The sequence below is a fragment of the Acomys minous genome, assembly GCF_964271855.1.
Source record: "Acomys minous genome assembly, chromosome: 4".
Classification (NCBI taxonomy): Eukaryota; Metazoa; Chordata; class Mammalia; order Rodentia; family Muridae; genus Acomys; species Acomys minous.
In genome coordinates, this window is record NC_140486.1 from 125511404 (window position 1) to 125535702 (window position 24299).

At 43.0% G+C, this 24299-nt stretch overlaps 1 protein-coding gene across 10 annotated transcripts in view; it reads left to right on the forward strand.

The window, feature by feature from the left end:
• The window catches only part of FER (FER tyrosine kinase), a 298017-nt gene that overhangs the window by 237003 nt on the left and 36715 nt on the right, over positions 1-24299 (forward strand). The window contains exon 18 of one of the 10 annotated variants that reach the window (XM_084778111.1): positions 21746-22010. The exons of the other annotated variants lie outside the window; for them this stretch is intronic. Within the exon in view, the coding sequence (XP_084634237.1) occupies positions 21746-21818 (73 nt within the window). The 3' untranslated portion in view covers positions 21819-22010. Of the gene's footprint in view, positions 1-21745; positions 22011-24299 lie in introns of those variants that run through there. 10 annotated transcript variants of the gene reach the window in all.

Consider the following 24299-nt stretch of genomic DNA (forward strand, 5'->3'; position numbering starts at 1 on the left):
CTCACTGCCCTGGCACTGTGCTGCTTCTGTTATGAAGTAACAGCTCTGAGTTAAAGTCTGACAAGCCAGGCTTGTAACTAATCAAGGGTTTCACAGACCCTTTAACTACAGTGCATGCTAAGTGCTCCTACTTGGGAGACCTGAGGTCTAAAATGATCCAAATTAGGACAACTCTGGGCACCATCATGATGACACAGTGGGAAAACCCCACACTTCGAAACTTCATTTCATATTTTAAGTTACTAAAACTTTTATAAAAATTATCATTATGCTATGTATAAAAAGGTATATGTGAAACTGAAAAAAATCTTGTGTTTAGATTTGGATCCTGTACCCAAGATACCCCATTATGTATATGTAAATACTAAAAGCTATGACATTTAAAATACCCTGATCCAGTTTTTGGTAAGGTGATGTAGCATGTGCTTTCCAAGTGGAGTCACCTAACCTGTGCTAGGATGCAGCAGGACAGGTGTGCTCCCTGATGGACATGACACAGAGAGGTGATCAGCTTTGTCATGCTAGGAACGTGGCTCATTGAAAGTAATATGAAGAAAGCATAATAGAGCTGCTGGTGTTAATGTGGGGCTGTGGGAGTGCTGGGGTGGCCGGGAAGGCTTGGCAGAGCCTCCGCCTCCCTGCGATGTGATGGGGGGAAGAACAGCTACTGAAGAAGAGTCAGGAGGCTGCAGAGATGGCTCAGCGGTTATGAGGACCTGCTGGCTGTTCTTCAGAGGACCCGGGTTTAGTTCCCAGCACCCGTGTGGCAGCTTGCAACCCTCTGTCACTCCAGTTCCACGGGTCACATGCTCTCTCTCAGCCTCCACAGGTACCACCCATGCAACATTGTGCCTGCCCCTCTCTCGCACACCCTTTCCCATGTACTCAGTAGAGGCACTTTCAGACCCGCTCTATGCACCTGAGTCCAGGTCATCTGACGTCATCTTAGATGTCACTGAATGGAGAAAGACTGAAAGCATGACCACAGTGGAAGGTCACTGGGTGAAGAACACCCGAAACCTAATTCAAAACCAGGTGCATGATGGAGTCCAGTTGTCCCTGGTGCCACTTGCCTGTGTCGACAGTTGACTCCACTGCAGCCTTGACTCCCAACACACATCATGCACACTTGGCCTGACACATACCACAGCACACAGCACCAACAAATGTGTGAGGCTCCTTGACTCAGATTAAAGACTCGTGTCATGAGTACCTTGTTATCACTGTGCATACAGATCGAGACACAATGGTTTAATTAGAGAAAACAAAGATGTTGGTTGTTCTTACAGAGAATCTGCTGATTCTCAGCACTTAAAGATCAAATTAGTGCATCTTTGGATTGTACTGCATTAGAGTGTTTGATTTTTAAAAATTGCTGTTTGCGTTGCTGGCTTAGGAAACATTTTAAGTCACTAAGTGGACTTAGTTTGGAGTTAGGACAGAACTTCCAGTAGTTTTTGAAATGGTTCTATACATATTCTACACATATTACTTGAAGCAATTTTCTCATTGTTGGCAAAAATCAAAACATTGATGAACTCTGGAAAATACTGAAAATGTGGTATCAAGCATTCAACCATGATTTAATTCTTAACAAAATTTAATTAAGTTCAAAAAAATTTTTTTTTAATTTATGTCCGTTGGTGTGGGAGTGTCAGGTCTTGGAGTTCAAACAGTTGTGAGCTGCCATGTGGGTGCTGGGAATTGAACCTGGGTCCTTTAGAAGAGCAGGCAGTGCTCTTAACCACTGAGCCATCTCTCCAGTGCTTTAAGTTCAAATTTTTAAAAATAAAAACAAACAAGAAAAATTTAAGAATTTAAAATAAACTTTTAATGAATTATAGTAAATATGTGTTGTACATATATATGTATAACATATATGATATATTAAATTATGTGTTAATATCTATTATATTATCACCAGAGTCATTTTAAGAAATACCCTGAGCTTGTGGAAACAGTTTAAGAAGGGGATCTGCACATGCAGACCTTGGTCTTACATGGACAGACTGCATTTGGACAGTCTCCCTGTCACTGCTGTGTCTGTGTGTGCGTCTCTATGTCACGCAGGCTTTAGTACAAGGTGAATATCCCTTAGCTGGAAGGCCGGGGACCAGGCACGTTCTGAGTATTTCACACTTTGTGACATGCACTTCAGATAGTGTACTCAAAATATGGTCTCCTGTGAAAGCAATGGCTCCTTTAATATGCAAGAAGAAAACCGTGGGGATAAATTAAACAAGATACAAATATATACAAATATACCTGGTGGTGTCTCAGAATGAAAGGCTGCTGCTCCTCTGCACAGTGGTCTGTACACGCAGTCATGAGGGCCATTCTCCGAGTGTTCCCCCACAGAGGCTTGCTATGCAGAGGACCATTATAAGCCTTGTCTTTTGTAACTCGCCATGAATGCAAATGTAAGAGGCCATTTGGCAGGCTGGAGAGGTAGCTCAGCAGTCAAGAGCACTTGCTGCTCTTGCGGAGGACCATGCGTCAGTTCCGTCACGCACATGGTAGCTCACAGTCATCTGTAAACCCAGTTCCAAGACATCGGATGGCCTCTTCTGAGCTCCCCAGGCCCCAGACACACTCCTGGTGCACGCACACAACTGCAGGCACAATACTCATACTCATAAAAATACATCTTCATGAACAACTCTGAGAAGCCACTTAGCATACAGAAGAGTAAGATATGCATCATTTTTCTTGGGATCCTAGTATTGTTGCTTACTGTTTTCCATTTATCCTGTTTGAATCATAAGCAGTACAGATACATCAGTATATAAAGGTAGTCTTACTATTTAATATAAAAGATTATATAATTTTAATATTAAGTGAATAAACATTTAAAATAAACATTATTTAATAAATCAATAGTTAATGATACCATTTTCTTATTTTTCACATGAGAATATCAATACTTAGTGGCTTCTGAAGAATTAAGTGACACTGGGTCTTAGCTGGAAACCTTTGAGGACAGGGGGTGGACACCTGAGTCTGTGTCTAGAATTTTGTCTTCAGGGCCAGATTTTAGACATTCTAGCTCTGTAGTACACAAGGTCTTCATCTCTACTCCCCTATTATGGGGGCAGGGGGTGAAACTACCAGAAGAAACAGGTGGGGATAGAAGCAGGTTGAATTCCCATAGAAGTTACCCATCGAAGAGATAAGGTGTGTCCTGTTTGCTCACGGGCCACATTTTGTGGTCCACGCTCTAAAATACTGAAGTACTTCTGAGGACAAGCTCTGAACAACAACTAAAAGCATTTGAGGGAGGATTGTTTCCTTCTCGATGTAATTTTTCTTTGAAACCTAATTTTCTTGAGACTTTGCTCAAGTCCTACTTGACTGCCACCATTTTTCTTTGCTTTTGTGTATCTTATCCTTGGTATTAGTCAGCTGCCCATAGCCATAACGAAAACTTGACATAGTGTACTTATAAGGAATAAAGGAATTTCGCTCTCAGTTTAAGGTTCTGACGCATGACTGATGGGCACAGCTGCACTTAGGCCTGTGGCAGCATGTGTGGCATGAAGATGCGCCTCACGGTGCTCCAGAGTGAGAAGGGAAGTGAGGAGATCCCACAGTCTCTTTTAAGGACACACCCTGGCTTCTAAAACCTCTCATAGCGCCTGCCTCTTAAAGGTTCAGCTCATTCCCAGTAATGCCTCCCTGAGGACCAGGCCTCTGCTGACCACATGGGCCTTGGTGAGACAGTCCAGGTGTAAGCCAGCATTGTCTCAAATGAGGGTTGTGCTCATCCAAACACACTGGTAAATTTGGTTTGGTGGCCTCCTTCTTCCCTCCCTCCTTCCTCCCTCCCTCCTTCCTCCCTCCCTCCCTTCTTTTCTCTCTCCCTCCCTCCATTGTTCACTCCTCTCATTCCTAGTAGATGAACCGGGAGATACAATTTCAAATATAACTTTCAAATATATTTAACTCTTAACTATAATTATCAAAGATATTGTGAAGGAAATTATTTTTATTTCTGGGTTCTAAGAGCATCTGTTGGAGATTATTAATGCTAATTAAGGTTTTGCCTTTTTATAACACATTATTGAGAAAATCTCCGAAGATACAGATCAGGGAAGAAAAGAGATGAAAAAATCAAGGCCATTTGATGGAATCAGTTTATTTTCTGATGAGCTGTCCAGAGTGAGTGAGGATGACTCCTGGGCTTCTAAGTCCAAACTGAACTATGAGGAGTAGTTGTCTGTGGAAACAGACTTGTCTGTTCACACACCTCCATGATGTATATGGACAAGTGTGTGACCCAATGACTGAAGACCATAGAAGAACTCCCATGAGCCAGTCCTCTCAACAGTAGGATCCAGGGGTCGAACTCAGGCTGTCAGTGTTGGTGGCAAGCTCTTTTACACACTGAGCCATCTTTTTGGCCCTTTTAGGATCCTCTGTCCTTGTGGGAGAGTCAGACTTGCCAGCTTCCAATGACTGGCTTCTGATACTCTATTAAATTTTTAGTCACTTTTTCTTTTCAAAAAATTTTAAACACTTTATTGTGAAGTCTTTCATGCTATTTCTAGTAATTAAAAAATTCCTTCAAGAAGCTATGAGACACACCTAGACAACCAGAATGTGGCCTGGAAGATAGTGAGAAGCTGAAATGGCTTAGTTAGAGAAGCATGGCTCTCAGTCAGCCAGTGGCTGAGGTAACAGGGACTGCCCGGCCTGTCCGCTGACCACCCAGTCTAAGCGAAGCTGTGTCCTGGGGAGGTCTTCACACTTACACCAGCGAGGTGGAAACCTGTGAGACTGCTGTTGCCAGTTTCCTTTACTAGCAGATGCTGATACATTTCTGGTGGATACACTTGGAGCCACCGCAGGCTTGTTTTCTCTGCAGCCTTGGCAGAAAGCTGGGCTACCCCTATAGCTTCACACGTTTTCAGTTTTCCCCTTTTAAAGAAAAGACTGTAAGATGATCAAAACAAAGTCACCACGGTGCCCATGGATCGCGTTGTTTCTCTGTGTGAGCATCACTTGACATTTTGTCATCCATCTACAGTGCTCAGAAATGTGTAGCACTCCTAGTTCTAAGATGTACCTGATAAATGAGGCCCGTCAGCATCAGAGTCTGTTTCACTTGTGCTGTCCCATCCTATCCCGAGAAACAGTTATCTGTACTCCCCGTGACGGCAGTGACTGCGCTGCCAGCCTTCTGTGGTAGGTGTTACCGATATGTAGCCACCAGTATGAGCTCTTCCACTGCTCTTCCCTTTGGGATTCACTCTTTGTAAGTAAAGACAAACGCATAGTTTGAATGCAGACAAGTAGAATTTTTAAGGGTAACGTCATTTTCTGCTTCATATATGTGAAAAACTACTCATTAGGTCAAAGTTCTAAAGCAGAGTGAATGAGAACAATAAAATCCCCTTGTGTAATTGTGTTCTCTTCGTAAAGGTCAAAGAACAGAAGAGAGTGCAATTTGGAGGTTTATGATAAAAGGTTTTACTGCCTTCTGTCGTAAATAGTAGAGCTCTTGGAAGGGGACCCATTGTGAGATGCTTCGCCCCAGTCTTCAGCTCTGCGTTTCATCTTCACTGATGGGCTTTACCTTTACTTCAAGGACTGTGGGCATCACTTGCTCTACCCAGCTCAGTGCAGCTCTGTCAGGTAGAGCCTAGAGCTCCACCACCTGAGGGCTACACTCCCATCACTGCCGGTTTGAGCTAGAGACGGCAACCTGGTTATCGAACATCCCAGCATCTATGGGCCCTGCTACCCAGTGTTAACAAAGATAGCAAGAAATGTTTTTAGGACAGAAACCAGGGCCTGGAGACATGGCTCATTCACTAGCTAAGAGTGAGTACGGCTCTCGAAGAGGATCTACAGGCAGTTCCCAGCACCCTTGTTGGGCAGCTCACCACCTGCCTATAACTGCAGCTCCCGGGGATCTGGTGCCTTTGGCTTCTGTGGGCACCACACTCACATGCGCAAACCCACACACACACATACACATAGTTAAACGGAATTGTAAAAGGCTCCTAGCTGCATCCTCAGTGGGAAGCTTGGATAGTCATAATGCACTGGGCATTTTCCCATGAAGTGCCTGGAATTGGGCCAGTGACCTACTCCTTAAGGACAGCTTTGTGCACCGGTGAGATGGGAGAGGGTCTTCATCAGCCTGGGTGTAAACCTCCAAGTCTCCTTGGAGGACTCGTCACCCTCCAGCCATCCTCAGAAAACTACCAGCTGTTCCTGAGAGATGGAGAGCTGATTTCAAGCTGATTTCTAGGATGAGGACATTCAGGAAGGTGCTCAGGGTCCCTCTCTGCACGCGCTCACCAGCAGCCACACAGAAAAGCTGGTGTGCACACTTCTAACCCAGGCTCATCAGCAAGTCCAAGAGCCAAGGAGAGACCCCGTCTCATAAAACAAGGTGGCCGGTTCCTGAGGCATGACACCTAAGGTTGACCTCTGACTCCACACATACATCACCAAAATTATCTTTAAGAGGAAAAAAAAAACAACCTTAATTTAAACCCATTATTTAAGTATTGTAAAGAAAATCTCTTGATAAGGAAAAGTAATACTAAAAGTTTGTGTTTCTATGAGTGTGGCGACGCACACCTGTGCTCGGGAGGGGTCAGAAGTTCAACGTCATCCTCAGCTGCATAGTGTGTCCAACCTACATGAGATCTGTCCCAAACAGACAAAATAATAATAAAAAGAAAGAAAATATAAACGTATGTTTTTTAAAGTTGAGAGCTAATTAGCGGAAAAAGCCTTTGTTGGTGTGTTTTTGGGTTTGCTGCTGCTGCTGCCGTTATGATAAAAATTCTAGAGTAGCCCAGGTTTGCTAGGTACTGAAGGGTGGATGACCTTGAACTCCCCCACTTCCTGTCTCCATCTCCCAAGTGCTGGCATTGCAGGCCCACAAGACAGCAACTGATTTCAATTTTACCCTGAAGACCCAGCCCCTCAGGAACTTGAGATTTGGAAATTCGGTCTGTACATTTTCTCTTACACATTTTTAGCTCTCCTTACATAATATAGTGGACTCAGTGTATTACGAGCTATTGTATAATCATAATGTCGCTGTAAAAATTGTGATTAAGCTGTCAGTTTTATATACATACAGACATGTGTACTAAAAATCTTAAAAATTTATTTTTAATTCCATGTGCTGGTGGGGAGCAGGTTATATGCTCATGAGGTCAAGTGCTCACTGACGCCAGAGGCATTGGATCCCTTGGAGCTGGAGTTAGAGACAGTTACTAGCCTCCTGGCATGGGTGCTGGGAGCTGAACCCAAGTCCTCTGCAGGAGTGTTAGTGCTCTTAATTGTCCAGCCACTCTCCAGTGCTGTCAGCTACATTTTCCTGAGGGACATGAGTTTATTCCTAACCTGTAGTAGTTGTATTTTTAGTAATAATTTCATCCCACTCCCTCCCTTTTCTCAAACTCAGGGATAATCACGATGAAATAGTAATTGGGTTGGTTCCAAAATCCATACTCCAGGTCGTATCTATGGAAAACTGCAGCTCCATGTTTGGAAACTAGCACCTGTTGTCTTTGAACACCCCCTGTTTGTGACGGCTGCTCACGCTCAGCACATTCTCTCTCCTCCTCTCTCCATCACGACTGCCTCTCCATGTTGCATGTGCGTCCAGGGTGGGGCTGCGGTTGCCATGCTCAGCAGTGTTGCTTCCATTCCTTTCAGAAGGGCTGAGGCAAAGGAACAACACTCCTCTGCCTGCCTACGGAGCCACCACACTGCCTAGAAAAATGGGAGTTCAAAGTGTTATTTTGCAGGCTATTCCTGTTAAAACTCGGTGGATAACAAGAAAAGGTTGTAAGCTACATCAATTGGTCATTTGGATCTACCTAGAGAAGGATGGACTAACGAGTAAGGATGGATTGGCACTGCTCCCTCCCAGGTGTGCTGAGGCCAATCCCTTCAGCCTGACCAATGCCACTCACCTACCAGGTTGGTACTTAGCTGCTTGCTTTGTGCCGAGCACAGCTCTAGGTGTTGTGTGAATCGATGTGTGGCTTATGATCAGGTAGAAGAGGCAGAGAAATGCAGAGAAAGAAGAAGTCGGTCTCTAGTGGCATGAAACATGCTGGGATAGAAGCAGGCTGCACGTGAGAGCTCCGCATACCCCAGTGTCTTCATTGCAGTGAGGGCTCAGGGAGTCGTCGTGTGACTGGACTGCCATGTTCTGTGTGAAAGGCCATGTGGCTCACCAGCCCGAAGAAAGGCCCTAACAGATTCTCCATCAGCCTGGCAGGCCGTCAGACTTCTAACATGGAAAAGCTGATTCAGAACAGGTGCGTTCCCATGTTGGGGATTCATCTCCTGTGATGTTTTAAACATTATTGCCACTTATGGTGAATGCTTTAGCCATGAGTTACTTTTTAGCGTAGACACAGACAGTCTGGGAAAGTGGAAGGTCGCTTTCCAATACATGTCTGTAATAAGATATGAAAACTCCAGGTGTAGGGTATTTTTAAACTATTCATCTTTATGTATCATATATACGCTTGCTAATTTTCTCTTTTTCAACTTTTGACCTTTCCCCATAGTGTATATAAACTAATAAATATCACCTTTGAGCCATTCATCAATGAGTCCATATTGTGTCCAAGGAACTGTTGGATGCCAAAGTTATAGATGCTAAAAAGTAATTCATGTGTGATAGCAGTCTGTTGTCACTACTTTACTTTCTTCGATGTTCTGAATATATACTACTGAGTAGTAGCTGTAAAATAAGCAGATTGTTGATGCTGAGAATTACTAACAATTTTATATGTAATTGAGTGTCATGAAAGGTCTTTGCCAATAGGATAAAATAACACTGTTTATACAACCATTTCATCTTCTTTTTAAAAGAACTTCATCCATGCTTGATGTTAACCTTCCCTACTTTTATCAACCACTGTAGTCAGTTTTCTTAGGCCTGTATTTACCATTTAAATTTCTGTAGACCATAAGAGTAACCTAACACTAGTGGTGATGGCGACTGTTGCCCTGCCTTGAGTAGGAAGGAGTAGAGCATGTTCACTTCCCCTCTCCTCTCTCACTCACTGTCGGCCATACACAGTTAGTTAGCTAGCTAGTTAGTTGGCTAGCTAGTTAGGTAGTTAGATTTTTTTTTGGTTTTTGAGACAGGGTTTCTCTGTGTAGCCTTGGCTGTCCTGGCCTCACTTTGTAGACCAGGCTAGCCTCGAACTCACAAAAATCCATCAGCCTCTGCTTCCAAAGTGCTGGGATTACAGACATGCACCACTACACCCGGCCCACAAATATTTATTATACCATAGTGGAAAACAATTGTCCACAAAAATACTCTGCATACAATTCTTAAGTCATGTATTTATTTTATGTGACTAGGTAGTCAAGCAACATTTTTACCTATAATCATGATTAAAAATATCTGTGACTATTTCTGGTTGTCTTTGGGGAAGATATAAAATAGTCTTTTCTTAATTAAGGAACTCCTAGTAAACACTTTGAACATCAGTGTGTGATTCTAGTCTGTTTTCCCTTGTTTCATTGATACTGCGATGTCTTTCTAATTTCGACTTGAGGATTGCTGCATTAAAATCAAGGCGAGGTATAATCATCATCACACTGCGGTGTCTGCATGTGTCTTACACTGCTTAGGCTTGGGCAGAGCAGTGCAGAGCTGGGACTGCAGATGATAAGATGCCCATGTTAATATTAAGCAGTTTGCATGGGCTACTTAAGTGTAAACTTCCAAGCACATATATACCATTGTACTTAAAATAAATCCACATTATACAAGGTAAGTGGTCTTTGCTTTCTGTATATTGACATGAATCACCCAGTTAATACACTTTCTATCAAAATCCAAACAAAGCTTTGGATCAGGCACTTTACAAAATGATCCTACATTTGCATGAAAAAATAAATGTGCCACACAAAAATACACATATAAAGGATAATCTCCCACTTATATATGTTAAAACATAACAATATAGTAAAGTAAAATACATATGTACAAAAATAATGGGGAGAAATAGAATATAATGTCAAAATAGACTAGATGTAGGTAAGGATTTAGGATATAGGATAGGAGAGGTGACTGTCTGAGGAAGTGGGAACATAAATGAATTCCAGATGTTTGAGCACAGGCAGCTGCTTGTGGTGGGGAATGGGAGTAGAGAAGGTCACTCACACCTCAGAACAACAAAAGTACAATTTCTTCCATGGTAGCTTCTAGACTACTTAGTCCTAACAAATACCTTTTGAAAATGTGGAAAAACATAAAAATCCCTGCCTCAAATAGAATCTTTAATATCCTCATTTTAAAAAAATGTCTACAAGTAGCTTTTCTTATTCTCTCTGATATTATAATTGGATATTAGAGCTTCAGTGGACATAATAATAAAATACCTGTATATCAGAAATAATTGAGAAAATGGAAAAGGACTTGACACTATAATAAAAATCACAATTTAGATGTATCTGCTAGCTGGTCATGGCAGCACACATCTGGAATCCTGAAGCAACTGTGCAGCACTACCAGGAGTTTAAACATAGTGGGACTCTGTGTCAAACAAGTAGTAAATACTGCTTAATAGAGTTTGGTATTTAATGAACCTTCATATTATTTCATGAGCTTCAGTTGATTTTTTCACACACTTTGACTATTATAATAATTGTTTTCCCCTCAAGAAGGCTTTTTGGTATTTGTTTTAGTCATTGCTCTGTTGCTATGAAGGGACACCTGACCACAGCAACTCTCATTTAAGAAAGTATGTAATGGGGGCTGGTTACAGTTCAGGCATAGTCCATTGTCACCAAGGTAGGGAACATGGTGACAGGCAGGCCTGGTGCTGGAGTAGTAGCTGAGAAAATACAACCTGAGCTGCAGGCAGAGAGAGAAGACTGGGCCTGGCTTGGGCTTTTGAAACCTCAAAGTCCACTCCCAGGGACACACTTCCTCTAACAAGGCCACACCTCCTAATCCTTCTAATCCTTTCAAAGAGTGACCAAGCATTCAAATGCATGAGCCTAGGGGCCCTGTTCTTCCTCAAAGCACTACCCTGCTGTGCTGAACAAGGTCCTGCAACATCCCCGGCTCCTGATTTCTCTATAGCTTCTATTAACCACATTCTAAGCTGAAACAGTATGGATCATATACATAATTTAAAATTTCATAGTCACCTTAAATGTATAAATAAAGCAGGTAGAGTTAATTTTAATAGTTTCCTATCATTGTATGAATTTTTATCAGATAGGAAATTGTATAAATTTGCTGATTTTTGTATTCTTTTAAAATATAAATTTCCTAAATTAGGGCACACCTTAGTTTTACTTGGCTATCTTTCCAAGACATGAGGCTAGTGGCAGCCACATCATAGAGGACACTAGCCTATAGTCTTTCAGAGGGGCAGGGGAGCTTTCCCATACCCCTCGCACCTAGTACAATGGCCTGGGTTTAAAGAGCATTTGAGTCTGCCTCCCCAGTGGAGTCTGCTTCCGTTCCCGCTCTGCCAGGTTTCTCTCCTGCACTCTGTCTCTGCCTCTGCTTCCATGTTTCTCACAGCAGAGACTGCGTTCATTCTGCTTCCTGTCTCTGACATGGTAGATAATGAACGGATGCTTGTTGAGAAGAGCTTAGAAGAAGCTAAGTTACAAAAAAACATTTTTATACCAAATTAGTAGAAATATGATGTGTTAAGTCTCATAAGATCCTATTTGTAGTTCTATAACATTCAGCAGAAGAAAAAAAAAATAGAAACCCTCAAGTCTTCTGTGCCTTAGATGCAGCCATCCACAACAGCTAACTGCCAGCTTCCCTTATAAAGATCTCTAAGGGCTGTGGATTCAGGAGCCTGACTTACTATAACCTTGTCCTGTGCCAAGTCTCATAGCTCCAGATGTCTTCCCTAAGTCTTAACCCCTCACTGTAACGTAAGACTTTGCTGTGACCCTCAGTGGACACAGGCGACAGTCGGTCACCATTAAGTGCTGTGCATTGGCAGTAATATTACTAACTATATTTTCTCATACCTTTTGACTGAATTATATAATATTTAAATTTTATGTCATGGGATATTTAAAGTTTCTTTATAAGAGAAAATGGGAAGTCAATAACGGTTTGCTCTTTGGGCTTGTGAGGTGTTCTCCCACAAATATGGCGTTATGAGTACCAGAGGCCACTTTTAGTCTGTCAGTAATCACTGAGCAGCCACCATGTGCTGGCGTGGTCTCCGTTGCTAAAGGCAACTGGTGTGCTCTTAGCTTATTTTTATTGTAGTCAACGCTTGATAACTTGCTGAGCCTCCTTAGGGCCATGCGTTCTGCTTAGCAGAGTGGCCAGGTGTATAAATTGAGATTGCCTTGTCGAAAGACAGAATAGATAGAATCAGCTTTCGTTTGTGTTCCAGCACCTTCCATTTTCAGTGTGTTGCCAATGGCACAAAGTTGTTTCAAGAATTACGGAAGTTAGTGTCGTTATTGTTGCTGCTAGTATCCTTACTATTATTCAAGTCTTCTCTGAAGAATGAACCTGACGTGGTGCTGTCAACACTGAAAACAAAGAGCTGGGCTATTCAGAAATTTAAAAATTAGCAAAGACCTATTATTCAAGTCTTCTCTGAAGAATGAACCTGACGTGGTGCTGTCAACACTGAAAACAAAGAGCTGGGCTATTCAGAAATTTAAAAATTAGCAAAGACCCAGAAGTCAACCTTATCAATCCTGCATTCAGTATTATGGAATGTGATACCTCTGCCCTTACCCAAAGGAAAGATATAACCAAGAGAGGAATTTTTGTAAAGTAGACAAAGTAAATATATATGCTACCACAGGAAGAGATTTGTAGTTCATTTCCTTAAGTGCTGCATGCTCATCACATGGCAGTTGCTCTTCAGGTAGCAGAAGGAAAATGCCTGTCTTGCATTCTTCTTTAACCCAGTGGGATCAAGATCCTGCTCTTAGAGGACAGCTTGGAAGCGTGCCCAGACGCTAGTGGAGCCAGGGCAAGGGCCAGCTCTCCTCAGATCTTTAAATGCCAGACCCCAAGACAACATCGGGAGGCCAAACCCAGTTGCCCCATTTCTTAGGAGACGGGAGTCCCTGGAGTCTGTCTCACGGGACATAGTAATCCCAGCCGCCTCATGAGCTCACGGTGCAGAGGTGCATTGACTAGACGAGGGCGATGGCATGCCGCACAGCCCAGCTTATCTGCCATGTTCATTGCACAGTCTGTAAAGTGACTCCCATCTGACTCCATTGCGTAGAACATGTACAGTGCGCATGTGTTTACTGTAACTTCTGGTTTTGCTGGAAAGGAGATGCGTTGTTGGGAAATGGTTTCTTTGGTTTTTTATCTTGGAAATAAATTGTTAATTTGCAGTTGACAGTAAAAGTGAAGTCAGTTCTCACCAGCCTTCATTTCAGAGTAGAAAAGGGTCATTACGGAGAGGGATAAACGGTGCTCAAGGTTTGATAGTGTGATTTAGGGAAGAGACGCATCCATCTCATTCCATCTTAGCTGTGAGAAGCCAGCCTCAGCCACAGCAATGCCAAGTGACTTTGTATGCCATGGCATCTTTTATATTGTTTAATAAAGTTGAGGGGTATCTCCAAAAGGCTTGCCTCTTAATCATTTCAAGTGGCTCAACCTCACAGCAAGGATGTCATTGATGGAGGTGGGGTCTTGGATGGGATCAGAGCAAGGGAATCAGAGCTTGATTTGGGTTCATGAGCTACAGGCTCTTCATGATTAATTCACTTTAAAAACTCTGAGGACAACACTGTCGAGCTGTCTTCAGAATTACTTAGGCCAGGTCTACACCAAGCCTGGGTTGACCCGTTTCTTTATAAGCCAGCCTGATTCTCCTCCACGGGGACTCAGTCCTTTGGCTTCAGCTCTGTGCATTCTGCCCCTGCCTTTCCCTGCTGCTCTGCTCTGCTGCTGCACAGTGAGGTAAACAGTCTGTGCTCAAACGTGGGAAAGGATGTGAAGGACCCCGCAGCTCTTCCCGTCCACCCAATTGTGATTCAGTCTCCCCTTCTGCGTTCTGGAAATGTATCGAAAGGCAGCAACCCATTTGTATCACGTGGAAAGCATTTTAGGAATGTTTCATTTCGTTTTTGTCTGGGGCATTTTCTTTAGAAAGATAATCTTAAGAATAATGGTACAGTTAAATTTAGCTGGTTACAGCCTACACTTTATTGTCATGAATAGATTGTCATGTGATTCTGACAGTAGCCAAGGGAAGCAATTATCACTGTTTCATAAGTGAAAGAACACAGTGTCAGCAGGAACACGTGTGTTTCCAGGACTTTGACCTAGGCTTTCTTCCTTCAAGTCTGATTCTCCCATTGTAATCATGTTTATGCATTTCATATGTCACAAGTGTAGTTTGGTAATACTGGAAACACATAGGTCTTTAGTCCAAACTTTAATTCAGTTACTACTGTGGCATCCTACAAACTCTTACATCCTTAAGAATTTCTCATTGTAAAATAATTTTGACATTGATATAAAGCAAAAAAGAATCCTAGGGCTGTACAACCTGTCTTTTTAATGTTTTCAGTTAAGCTATTATTTTCCAAAGTCCTCATGTCCTTGGAAATAAACGTTTAGGTTGTTTCAACTGTGTCTTCTCTAAGCAGTTTGCTAGTCTGCTCACCAGGGCTGCAATGAGGAAAGAAACATGGCGAACAACGCCTCCAACAAGACTAAGTCATGCAGGGATGTTGTCTACACAGAAGAATTGCAGACGATACTTTCAGACTGTGTGTGTGTATGTGTGTGTGTGTGTGTGTGTGTGTGTGTGTGTGTGTGCGCGCGCGTGCTTTCTGGAAGGAAAGGAAATGCACAAAGGCTGGTCTTTCACTCCATGGCTACACACCATTGTGCCCATGTACCTCCCAGTGGATGTGCTCCCTGGGACTCACTGGAGTTACCCTGAGAAGTCTGCATGCACTGATAACGCCTTCTCTGTGAACATGTCTAAAACCTCTCCTACATCGCCACCTTTGCCCTAGCTTTTGGGTAAGGTGAGGCTGATTTTTAACTGGAAAGGATAGAGCCCTAGGGGAACCTCGGAACTATGTGGGGTGAAATCTAATCCACGATTCACAGTGGTCTAATGGACCTCCCATCCACAGGAGGACGGACTCCTGTCTGATAGAAAGGAGCCACAAAAGGTAGAAACATGAGTGGTAAAGAGCTGAGCAAGACCCATAAAAGGCAGGTTTTAAAGCTGCCCCTATGGCTGTGACCTAGCAGAAAATGAGCAAAACTGATTTTTTTTTTTACTGAGGGGGTGGGGGGGTTGTTTGTTTGTTGTTTGGTTTGGTTTGGTTTGGTTTTTCAAGACGGTTTCTCTATGTAGCCCTGGCTGTCCTGGAACTCACTCTGTAGATCAGGCTTGCCTCCAACTCAGAGATGCTCTGCCTCTGCCTCCCAACACCACCAGTTTTTAATCCTGCTGCAGTTAAATTGATTTAAGACTCCTCCCAGGCTAGATTCTGTCTTTCCCATGTGGGCTTAGCACCACTTTAGTAGCTAATGAATCCACTCAATTTGGAAAGGGTGTGACCGAGTGTCCTTTTGAAGACATACTGAATAAACACTGTTAACCCTAGACTCTAACTGTTGTTCACCCGGGAACTCATGTAGGGAAGATAGGAAAGACAGTCAGATAAAGGACTAGCACAAAGAATACACAGCAAGAGGGGGGAGTTGAGAGATGGGGAGTAACCCTGCTGTTCAGTGAGAAAGGAAAGCACTTCCTATCTGAGTTACTATGGGTACTTGCAGGTGTTTAAGATTTACATAGTTGGGAGCTGGAGAGAGGGCTAAGAGGTTAAGAACACTGGCTGCTCTTCCAGAGGTCCTGAGTTCAGTTTCCAACAACCACATGGTGGCTCACAACCATCTATAATGTGGATTGATGCCCTTTTCTGGCATGTAGGCATACATGCACTATATGCATAATAAATAGATAAATTTTTAAAATTTACATAGTCCGTATTTGTGTTAATAGTCTTATGCAGCTTGTTATAAATATTATCAAAGAGAATAAAAAGGTGTTAGAGGAGAAATCCAAGAGCAGGGAAGTGGGGATGTGTACAGAGGGTAAAACTTCCAGCTACAAGATTAAAAAGTCCTGGGTATCCAAGGGACAGCATGGGAGATGATAAGCTGGTAATTACTTTGTTTGTGATAATCCTTACACATGGCATATTAAATTGTGTCATTTCATTCTATTTCTGTCAGTTATATTTTTTAATGAAAAAAAAAAAACAAAGCAAAACAAAAGAAACATTAACTTAGACCATGGTGTCATAAGCCTTAGATTTATTCTCCCCTAAACTCATTTTTCTTGCTTAATGCAGTGTTACTGCCTCAAAGTTAGTCATTTCTCCACTTTCTGTTTCCTTATGGAATCTCCACCTGATGTTCACAGATCTGGGCTTTCGACTCACTTGCCCCAGTGGACAGTTAGTCAGCTGTTAGAGTTGCCCTGGCGCCGTGGGCGTGGCCTGAGCTATGACAGATGCACTGTGAGGTCCGGGAAGAACTAAAGCGTGGACTCAGGAGCTTCCTCAGAAGTGAATGCAAGTTTCTGTTGCAGTGGGGTAAAGGCCCGGGAAGGAAGGGCTCACGCGCACACATGACTGCAAGGCTCTCGGTGTTCCAAGAGCTCAGAGGGAGGCCACAGCAGGACGTGGGAAAGATGGGCTTGGATTGGTGTGCCTGCTAGAACATCCAGAAAAGAGAAACCTAGTGGAACGCAGCTGTAATATTGGTGTGAAATCTATAGAAGTGAGACTGGGTGTGTATGTGGTCGTTAAAGCCACTGGAAAGACTGAGACTTGTAGGTGTGAGTGAACATGGAGGTCAGAGCAGCATTTAAGAAGTAAAAAGGTGAGCCACTGAAAGATTGGATTTAAAGGGCCAAATGAGCCGGGCATGGTGGCACACGCCTTTAATCCCAGCACTCAGGAGGCAGAGGCAAGCGGATCTCTATGAGTTCGAGGCCAGCCTGGTCTATAAAGTGAGTCCAGGACAGCCAAGGCTACACAGAGAACCCTGTCTTGAAAAAACAAATGATAATAATAATTATTATTATTATCATCATCATCATCAATAATTAAAAAGGGCCAAATGAGCCTCGGGTCTTCTCCTAATGTGACTGTGGAAGTCTCTTTCAAGCCCCCTTTGGATTATTTTCAGGCCTGCAGAAGGTGCCCACCACAACCTGCATTCCAGCACAGAAGCTGTGGCTTCTCATTTCTCAAAGCTTGAGAGCTTGCTAAAAGAGAAACTGTTCTATTAGACGTCACCAAGGTAGCATTTTTAAGGAAATACAGTTTGACTCTTACTTCATTTTCAGATGTCAGAACTAGTTTTTATTTCACTCTTTTCTCCTATTACAACTTAGAGGTTTTTCTGGCAAGTCAGCATAAAAATCGAGGTAACGCTGTGCCCTGTTATGAAAGCAAACCTCCAGTTTTCTTCGAGTATGCTGCGTCGTTACAGGAACACACATTTTGCTGACATGTTCTGAAGCTTAGTCTTTTGATGAATTGACCTGGGGATAGGAATCGATTGAAAACTTCTCCATTTTATAATAGCTAGAGTGAGTATCAGTTAGGACGCTAGGCAGCCAGTCCATGGACAGGCCTGCACAGTGCTGGGCAGATTGCAGTACACAAACTGGGCTAACAAGAGAAAGCAGCTGTCACTTGCTAGTGGACCGCAGAGTGTGTAATTGAATCATATCAGAAATAAAGGCCAAATCATTTTTCTCTTGTTCTCTGCAAATGCTCAGGTGGTGAATACCTGTAGTGCATAGTAAGCAGAGCGTTTCGGCTGTGTGTAACGTGAAATGGTCTGGTAGACAGGGAAAGGGCCTGCGTTTTGTTACTAACATACTAAGCCTACCCATATTTCCTTCTGTGCATTCAAAAGAACCATATGCATATTACATGAAAAGGCAGTCAATTCTTTTAGTGGCTCTTAATATTTTTGAATTAAGCTTTAGACGGAAAAGAAGGGATAGGCTGATATACAACATTTACTTGTAATTTACTAAATGGAGACGTGAGGGTTAAAACATCACCTGTTGTGAGTCCAGGAAGAGCCAGTTCGGGGCAAGAGTGGGGTTGAGAATCATGGCCAACCCTGAAAATCTGGTTTCGAGAACAGGAGGAGTGCGGACCACTCCCTCCCCTGACCTGGGCCTGCATGTAGTCCTGCACACCACCACACCCCGCCTCGACCTCTGCCCACACCAGAAGTGGTAATATTGCCTCTCTCCTAAATAAGGTCAGTCCAGCAAACCCATGGAATTCCTCTTCATGCAAATGAGGCATTCCCAGCCCCTTAGTCACAGCCGGTGATGTACTCTCATCCTCCCCCCCCCCAAAGCCTCTACCACTCCCCAATGGTCCCCCGCCCTCCAAGAGAGTCTGTTCTTGCCTCCTGAGGTCTCCATCACCTCAGCCATCCTACCTCCCACTTCCTCCCCTCAGGGTCCACGGGCCAACCTATCTTTGTCCTTCAGCTTATATAGAAAGCATCCAATAACCCTGGGTCCATGCTCTGCGATGTCACCGCTCCTGCCTTGGAATGGTGCTGGTTACCATGAGCAGCCCAAAGTCTCTGTTTAAGGATAACACTGAATGCAGGGAGCCTAGCCAGGGCAAGGTCCCAAGGCCATAAGGAAGGTGGCCCTTGTGGCGGTAACATGGAGAATTTCATGACACCAGGAAGGAGTAAGCAACTTATGTTTTGACAATACAAATTTAGCTTCTTAATTTTCATAAACCACACTACTGATTCTCTTTTTAATGTATTAGAAATGTTTATTTGGAATGAGAAAAACTCACAGGACATTCAAGTTATGTAAAATATTTGAAGATTTTTTTTTCTGTGTATTGTTCTTGATATGCACAAAACTGAACAACCATGGTTGGTATTATAGACTAGCTGGAAATGTCACCATTCTTCAGTCATACCAGAGGGCAGAAAGGTTTTGACTTTGGTATCAGGATAATATAGAGTTTTACTCACTTGTAAACAACATGAAAATCTTTGTGTTTACCTTTGATCTGCCCTGTGCTGTCAGGGAAGCCTTGCTCACCATAGTATTTGGGTTTTGTTGTTGTTGTTGTTTTGCTGAGATGTAGCTCAGGCTCATCTCTAGCGTGAAAAATAGCCTTGAGCTCTGGACCCGTGTCCTCCCAGCCTCCAGGAGCTGGGGCTGTGGGTGTGGCCCCCAAGCCCAGCTTTCAGAGAACTCACTCAGGAACACAGAACAATTGCAGCCCACCTCTCCCATAAACACAGACGCAGGGAACTTGGCAGTCTATGTGCTGGCTCCTAAAACCTTTGTTCTAGAAGTGACACTGTGCCTCGGGCTCACATTTCACTGAGCACAGCCATGCCTGACAGTAGTGTGAGGAGGATGACACCTCCTCCAGGGAAAGGCACCGTGTACTTGTGACCTATGGTTTAACTATCACAGCATCCTTCTGTGTGCCACCCCAACACTGTGTGCGTTCCTTTCTTAGTTTATCATGGTTCTAAAACCATAAATGTCTCCAAGCACATCAACTGGAGAGGCCTTGAACTCCAGGGCTGTTCGTTCAGGATGGCAACCAGGGGGTGGGTGCCAAGGTCCCGCTTTTTCTTGATTTGTTACTACTAGTGTATCTTTCATGAAAACCATCGCCTACTGAGTGGATTTTACTTAGCAGCTTTGAGCTCCAGAAACAGCCTTCTTAATCTCTTCAGGAGACTAAAGATAGAACACTGGCAACAGCTATGACATTTTGCATTTTTTCATTTACATAATCAGGTTTTGTTTTGTTTGAGGTGGTCTTGGAGTTCATATTTTATGCTGGAATTACCAACAGATAAAAACTGTGGTAAGCACATGACGAGTGTGAAAGACCCCTTCCACATCTGCCTCCTAAAAATCTGACCCAGCTCTTTCCTCTGTTTTTGTGACATCAGTGAATGACAAGGATGGCTATATTCCTGACTGGTGACTCACTGAGCAGATATATGTAGGGATTAAATAAAGAAGCAGGCTCTAATCTAGGATGCTTTATAAAAGAAATAGGATTTCAGGAGCTGTAAACTTTATTTCAAAAGTTAAAATAATTTTAATTGAGGAATCTGAAAAGAATGACATGCTTTTATGAATGTTTACTGAGCAAATGCTGTGCAGCAGACTGTGTGCTGAATCCCACAGGCAAGCACACGTGCTGTGTTACAGGTACGTGGGGGTGGGAGTGAAAGAGACTGAGCCTAAGGTATCAGAAGGCAAATTCGACTAAAGAGAGAGGAAAGGGTGGGCTGGTGGTGAGCGGGAAAGCAAGCTTCTGCTGCACGGTGTGCTTCGACCACGGTCTCCTTTGTACTTTGTTTGGGTTGGGTTTGGTATGGTTTATGACACAGGGTTTCTCTTTGTAGCCTTGGCTGTCCTGGACTCACTCTGTAGACCAGGCTAGCCTCAAACTCAGAGATCCGCCTGCCTCTGCCTCCTGAGTGCTGGGGTTAAAGGCGTGCACCACCACACCTGGCTTCTTTTGTTCTTTCTACTTGGCCTCTTTTATGAAATCTAGTATTTTTTTAAGTGAAAAATGTAGTATATTAAAATTGAAGATTGTAGTCTAATACTGGATACTGAGAGATCCTAAAATTTTTGATTTTTTTTTAATGTTACGGAAGTTGATTGTCGGATAATGAAATGGAATTTTGAAGCGCTTTGTCTGTCTGTCTGTCTGTCTGTTTTTGTGGAGGGGTGGTTGTCCTGTCACTGAAGATGGGATGTGGTAGCTTATGATAAACCAGCGACATTGCGGTACTTGCTGGGGAGTGTGCCCACTGAGACTGCGTGCATAGTGACATTGCGGTACTTGCTGGGGAGTGTGCCCACTGAGACTGCGTGCATAGCGACAAGTGCTGGCGACCTGGCATTCTTCTAAGTTCCCGGAACAGTCATAGTGAGCACATGCAGCCATCCTAGGGCATCAGGAAGAGCTTCATTAAGAATGAGATGCTGGGATACAGTAGCCAAAACCACCCGCTGGCATAGGAAAAAACAAACAAAGAGGCTTACCCATGCAATAAAGAGCTTCAGCATAGACATGTAAATGTAGCTCTCTTTATGTCAATGTAGGGGGTGGAGATGGACTGTCTAATCACCTTGTGAGTATTGAACTAGAGGGAGGAGCAGAAGTAGAACATTTGAAATCAGCCCTAGCAAATATCCAGCCAAAAGCTTTTGTATGTATGTATGTATGTATGTATGTATGTATGTATGTATGTATGTTTTTTAATTTGGCCTATATTTCATCCCAAAACTTTGTACCTTTTTACCTTTTTAACTGCAATTCATGTGTCAATCCAAAGATCTCTTCCTCAGACTTCACCCCCTCCCCAAGCCTGTCTCTCCATCTGTCCGAGTAGTGCGTCCTGTCTCCCTCACTGGAGCCCTGGACCTCCGCTGCCGCTCCTCACAGCACTGCCAAAGCTTCAGACCCGCATTGCCTACTTACTAAATGTTTGTCCTTCTTAAGCTTCCCCACTGAGGAAAGGAATTTGTTCTGTTTATTGTTGTTGAGTAAATATTCGTCAGAATAAACATCAAAGCTATTATCCAGCTCGTAAGCATGGGTTGAGGGCATTTTTTTCCTGCTGAAGGGATTTTTTTGTAGGTGAAGATAAGGATTCCCTGAACTCTGAACCCAGACTTTTCTGCCTTTGTCCTGACAGCATTCATTTTGCTGATAACCTCTTTATACTGAAAATTGATGACTTCATACTTGACTATCAAAGCGGCCGCTGAGTCTCAGCGGCTGTGGAGCAGGGGCTGCGGGACAAGTGCCCGAGCGGCCGCTGACCGCTGACTTCCCTGGGGTGTGCCTGCCTACGGAAGATACAGAAGGGAAGCCCGATCACTGAAGTAGTGAGGTGTGCAATACGAAATTAGGTTAGGACTGTCTGCTTTTATAGCACTAACCAGAACAGGAATCGCTTTGTATTCATCAGGTGTCACAGGATACAGTGACATAATTCTGTTATGTACACGCTGTATCAGGATCGACGCTGGGGTTGACATGGTCACCCCCTGTTAAGATGTGTAGTTGTGCATATTTATGAAGGCAGTATAATTCAGAACATTCATACAACACGCGTTGATCAGACAGTGCCGAGCACTCCATTACTCCATGTTTGGGGCAACTGGTTTCCTGGCACCTCGCTGTGCTGAGGACACCAGGTCTTCTCCTGTCTGGCTCTGTTGGGGTACTCCTGATCTGACCTCCCCCTGCCTGCCCTGTACGGCTGTCCTCTCAGCCTCTAGGGACTGCTTTTCTGTACTCAAGTCATCTTTTCACACTATCCTCTGTAAGAAGGGACGTGGGATATTTGTTTTCCTGTCTCACGTGTTTGACGTGATGGGACTCTGACCAGGATTGCATTATCATTTGATGTTGTTATTCATCTTCTTGATTGAAAACATACTTTTACTCTTTTTTTCCCAAGAATAAACATATATTTTGTAAGTTTTAAAATTATTTTTGAAGTTATTTATATGTGTGTTTGTGGAGGGGTATGTACATATAAGTGCACTCACCATGGAGGGCAGAGGCATTGGGTTCCTCTTGGAGCTAGAGTTTTGGCAGTGTGAGTCCTCCCTGACATAGGTGCTGGGAATTGAACTCAGATTCTCTGCAAGAGTGGCGCGTGTTCTTAGCCGCTGCCACCTCTCCAGCCCGTAGATTCAGAGTTGAACAATATGTCACACATTCAGCTATAGATGAGTATATACACAGTTCTGTTTGTCCCGTACCTGTGTGCAAGCTTTCTCCCAGCCCCAGGGTTGAATATGTATGAAGTCACTGACTATTCAGTAAGTTCCAGAGGACAAGGTGACCCAAACCAGGGCTTCAAAGGAAGTTAGCTGTTTAAAATCTCTGAGCGTAAAAACTGTGAAAACCATCTCTTTGCAGAGTTCTATAGCAATGGCATGAAAAAAAAGAAACTTAAATAAATTTTATAATCTCATTTTGGGAAGTAAAATTTTCCTTTAAATCATGTGCTTCAGTGCCTGTGTTTCATTACACACTTTTTTCTTGCATCAGTCCGAAGGACCTTGCCCCACCTCCCACCGCCCTGACTGTGCCAGCTTCCTGTTTAAGTCTGCACTTTGCATTGCTTCAGCCTGTCTCTCCAAGGAGGCAGAAAAGAAGCATCCAATTACCAGCAGCAGCTAGCGTTCAGATCCCGAGAATGTGTCTAGGAGATCTTTATTCAGGGAGGTAGAGCGTTTTCTAAGATTATTCAGGAGGGTAAGATTTGAGGACGGGAGACTGTATGCATAGAGAATGTTATTATTGGGCTTTAGTGCTGTCACATTGATGTTGCATTCCTCAGGAAATGTATGCTAATGTATTTCCACTCGGTTTTTAAGGCCTTGAGTTAGGTGGGCTGAATATTAAAGCTATTTGGTTGCTAGAAAATAGACCATATACTTTGTAAACTACATGTTATTACTTTAAAAAAAAAACAGTTATCTCCCAGAACTTGATATAAATAACTCTGAAACTCAGGCAAACTTACATCTTGGTATATACTTTTTAGGTCATGTATAATTGACACACTGGCTAATCAAAACTAAATAATAGGTTTTCATAAAATTATGAAAAATGTAAATCATAATTTTCAACAAAAGAAGATTGATAGAATGACGAAATTTTACATAAAAATAAATTTAATTTTCAATATACTTTATTGGTTTCCAACTGTTAAAAAGAAGATAAAGGCCTGAGTGTAGACCTTTCACATGCAAGAGCAAAGTGAGAAACACTCCAATCTAATCCAGCTGCCGCCAAGGAACATAAACACCGTATTTTCAGGTCACTGACTTCCATAATACTGTTGACTGCTAATCTTTTATTATTGACTATGAATTTTTATTATTATATTTACCCATATTTCTTTTTCAGTGATAATCATTTTAGCCAGCTTGTTCTTTCCTTTCCTTTGTTTTTTTTTGTTTTTTTTTGTTTTTTTTTGGTTTGGATTTTGGTTTTTGGTTTTTCGAGACAGGGTTTCTCTGTGTAGCCTTGGCTGTCCTGGACCAGGCTGGTCTCGAACTCATATTGATCTGCCTGGGATTACAGGAATGTGCCACTGCACCTGGCTTTCTTTTCTTTCCATAGACAGTAAATTTCATTGTCTTTCAGAATCCCTAAAATATGAATTTGTAGTATTTTACCAGATAAAGTTGTTGTGACTCATAGATGTTACATGTATCATACAATTG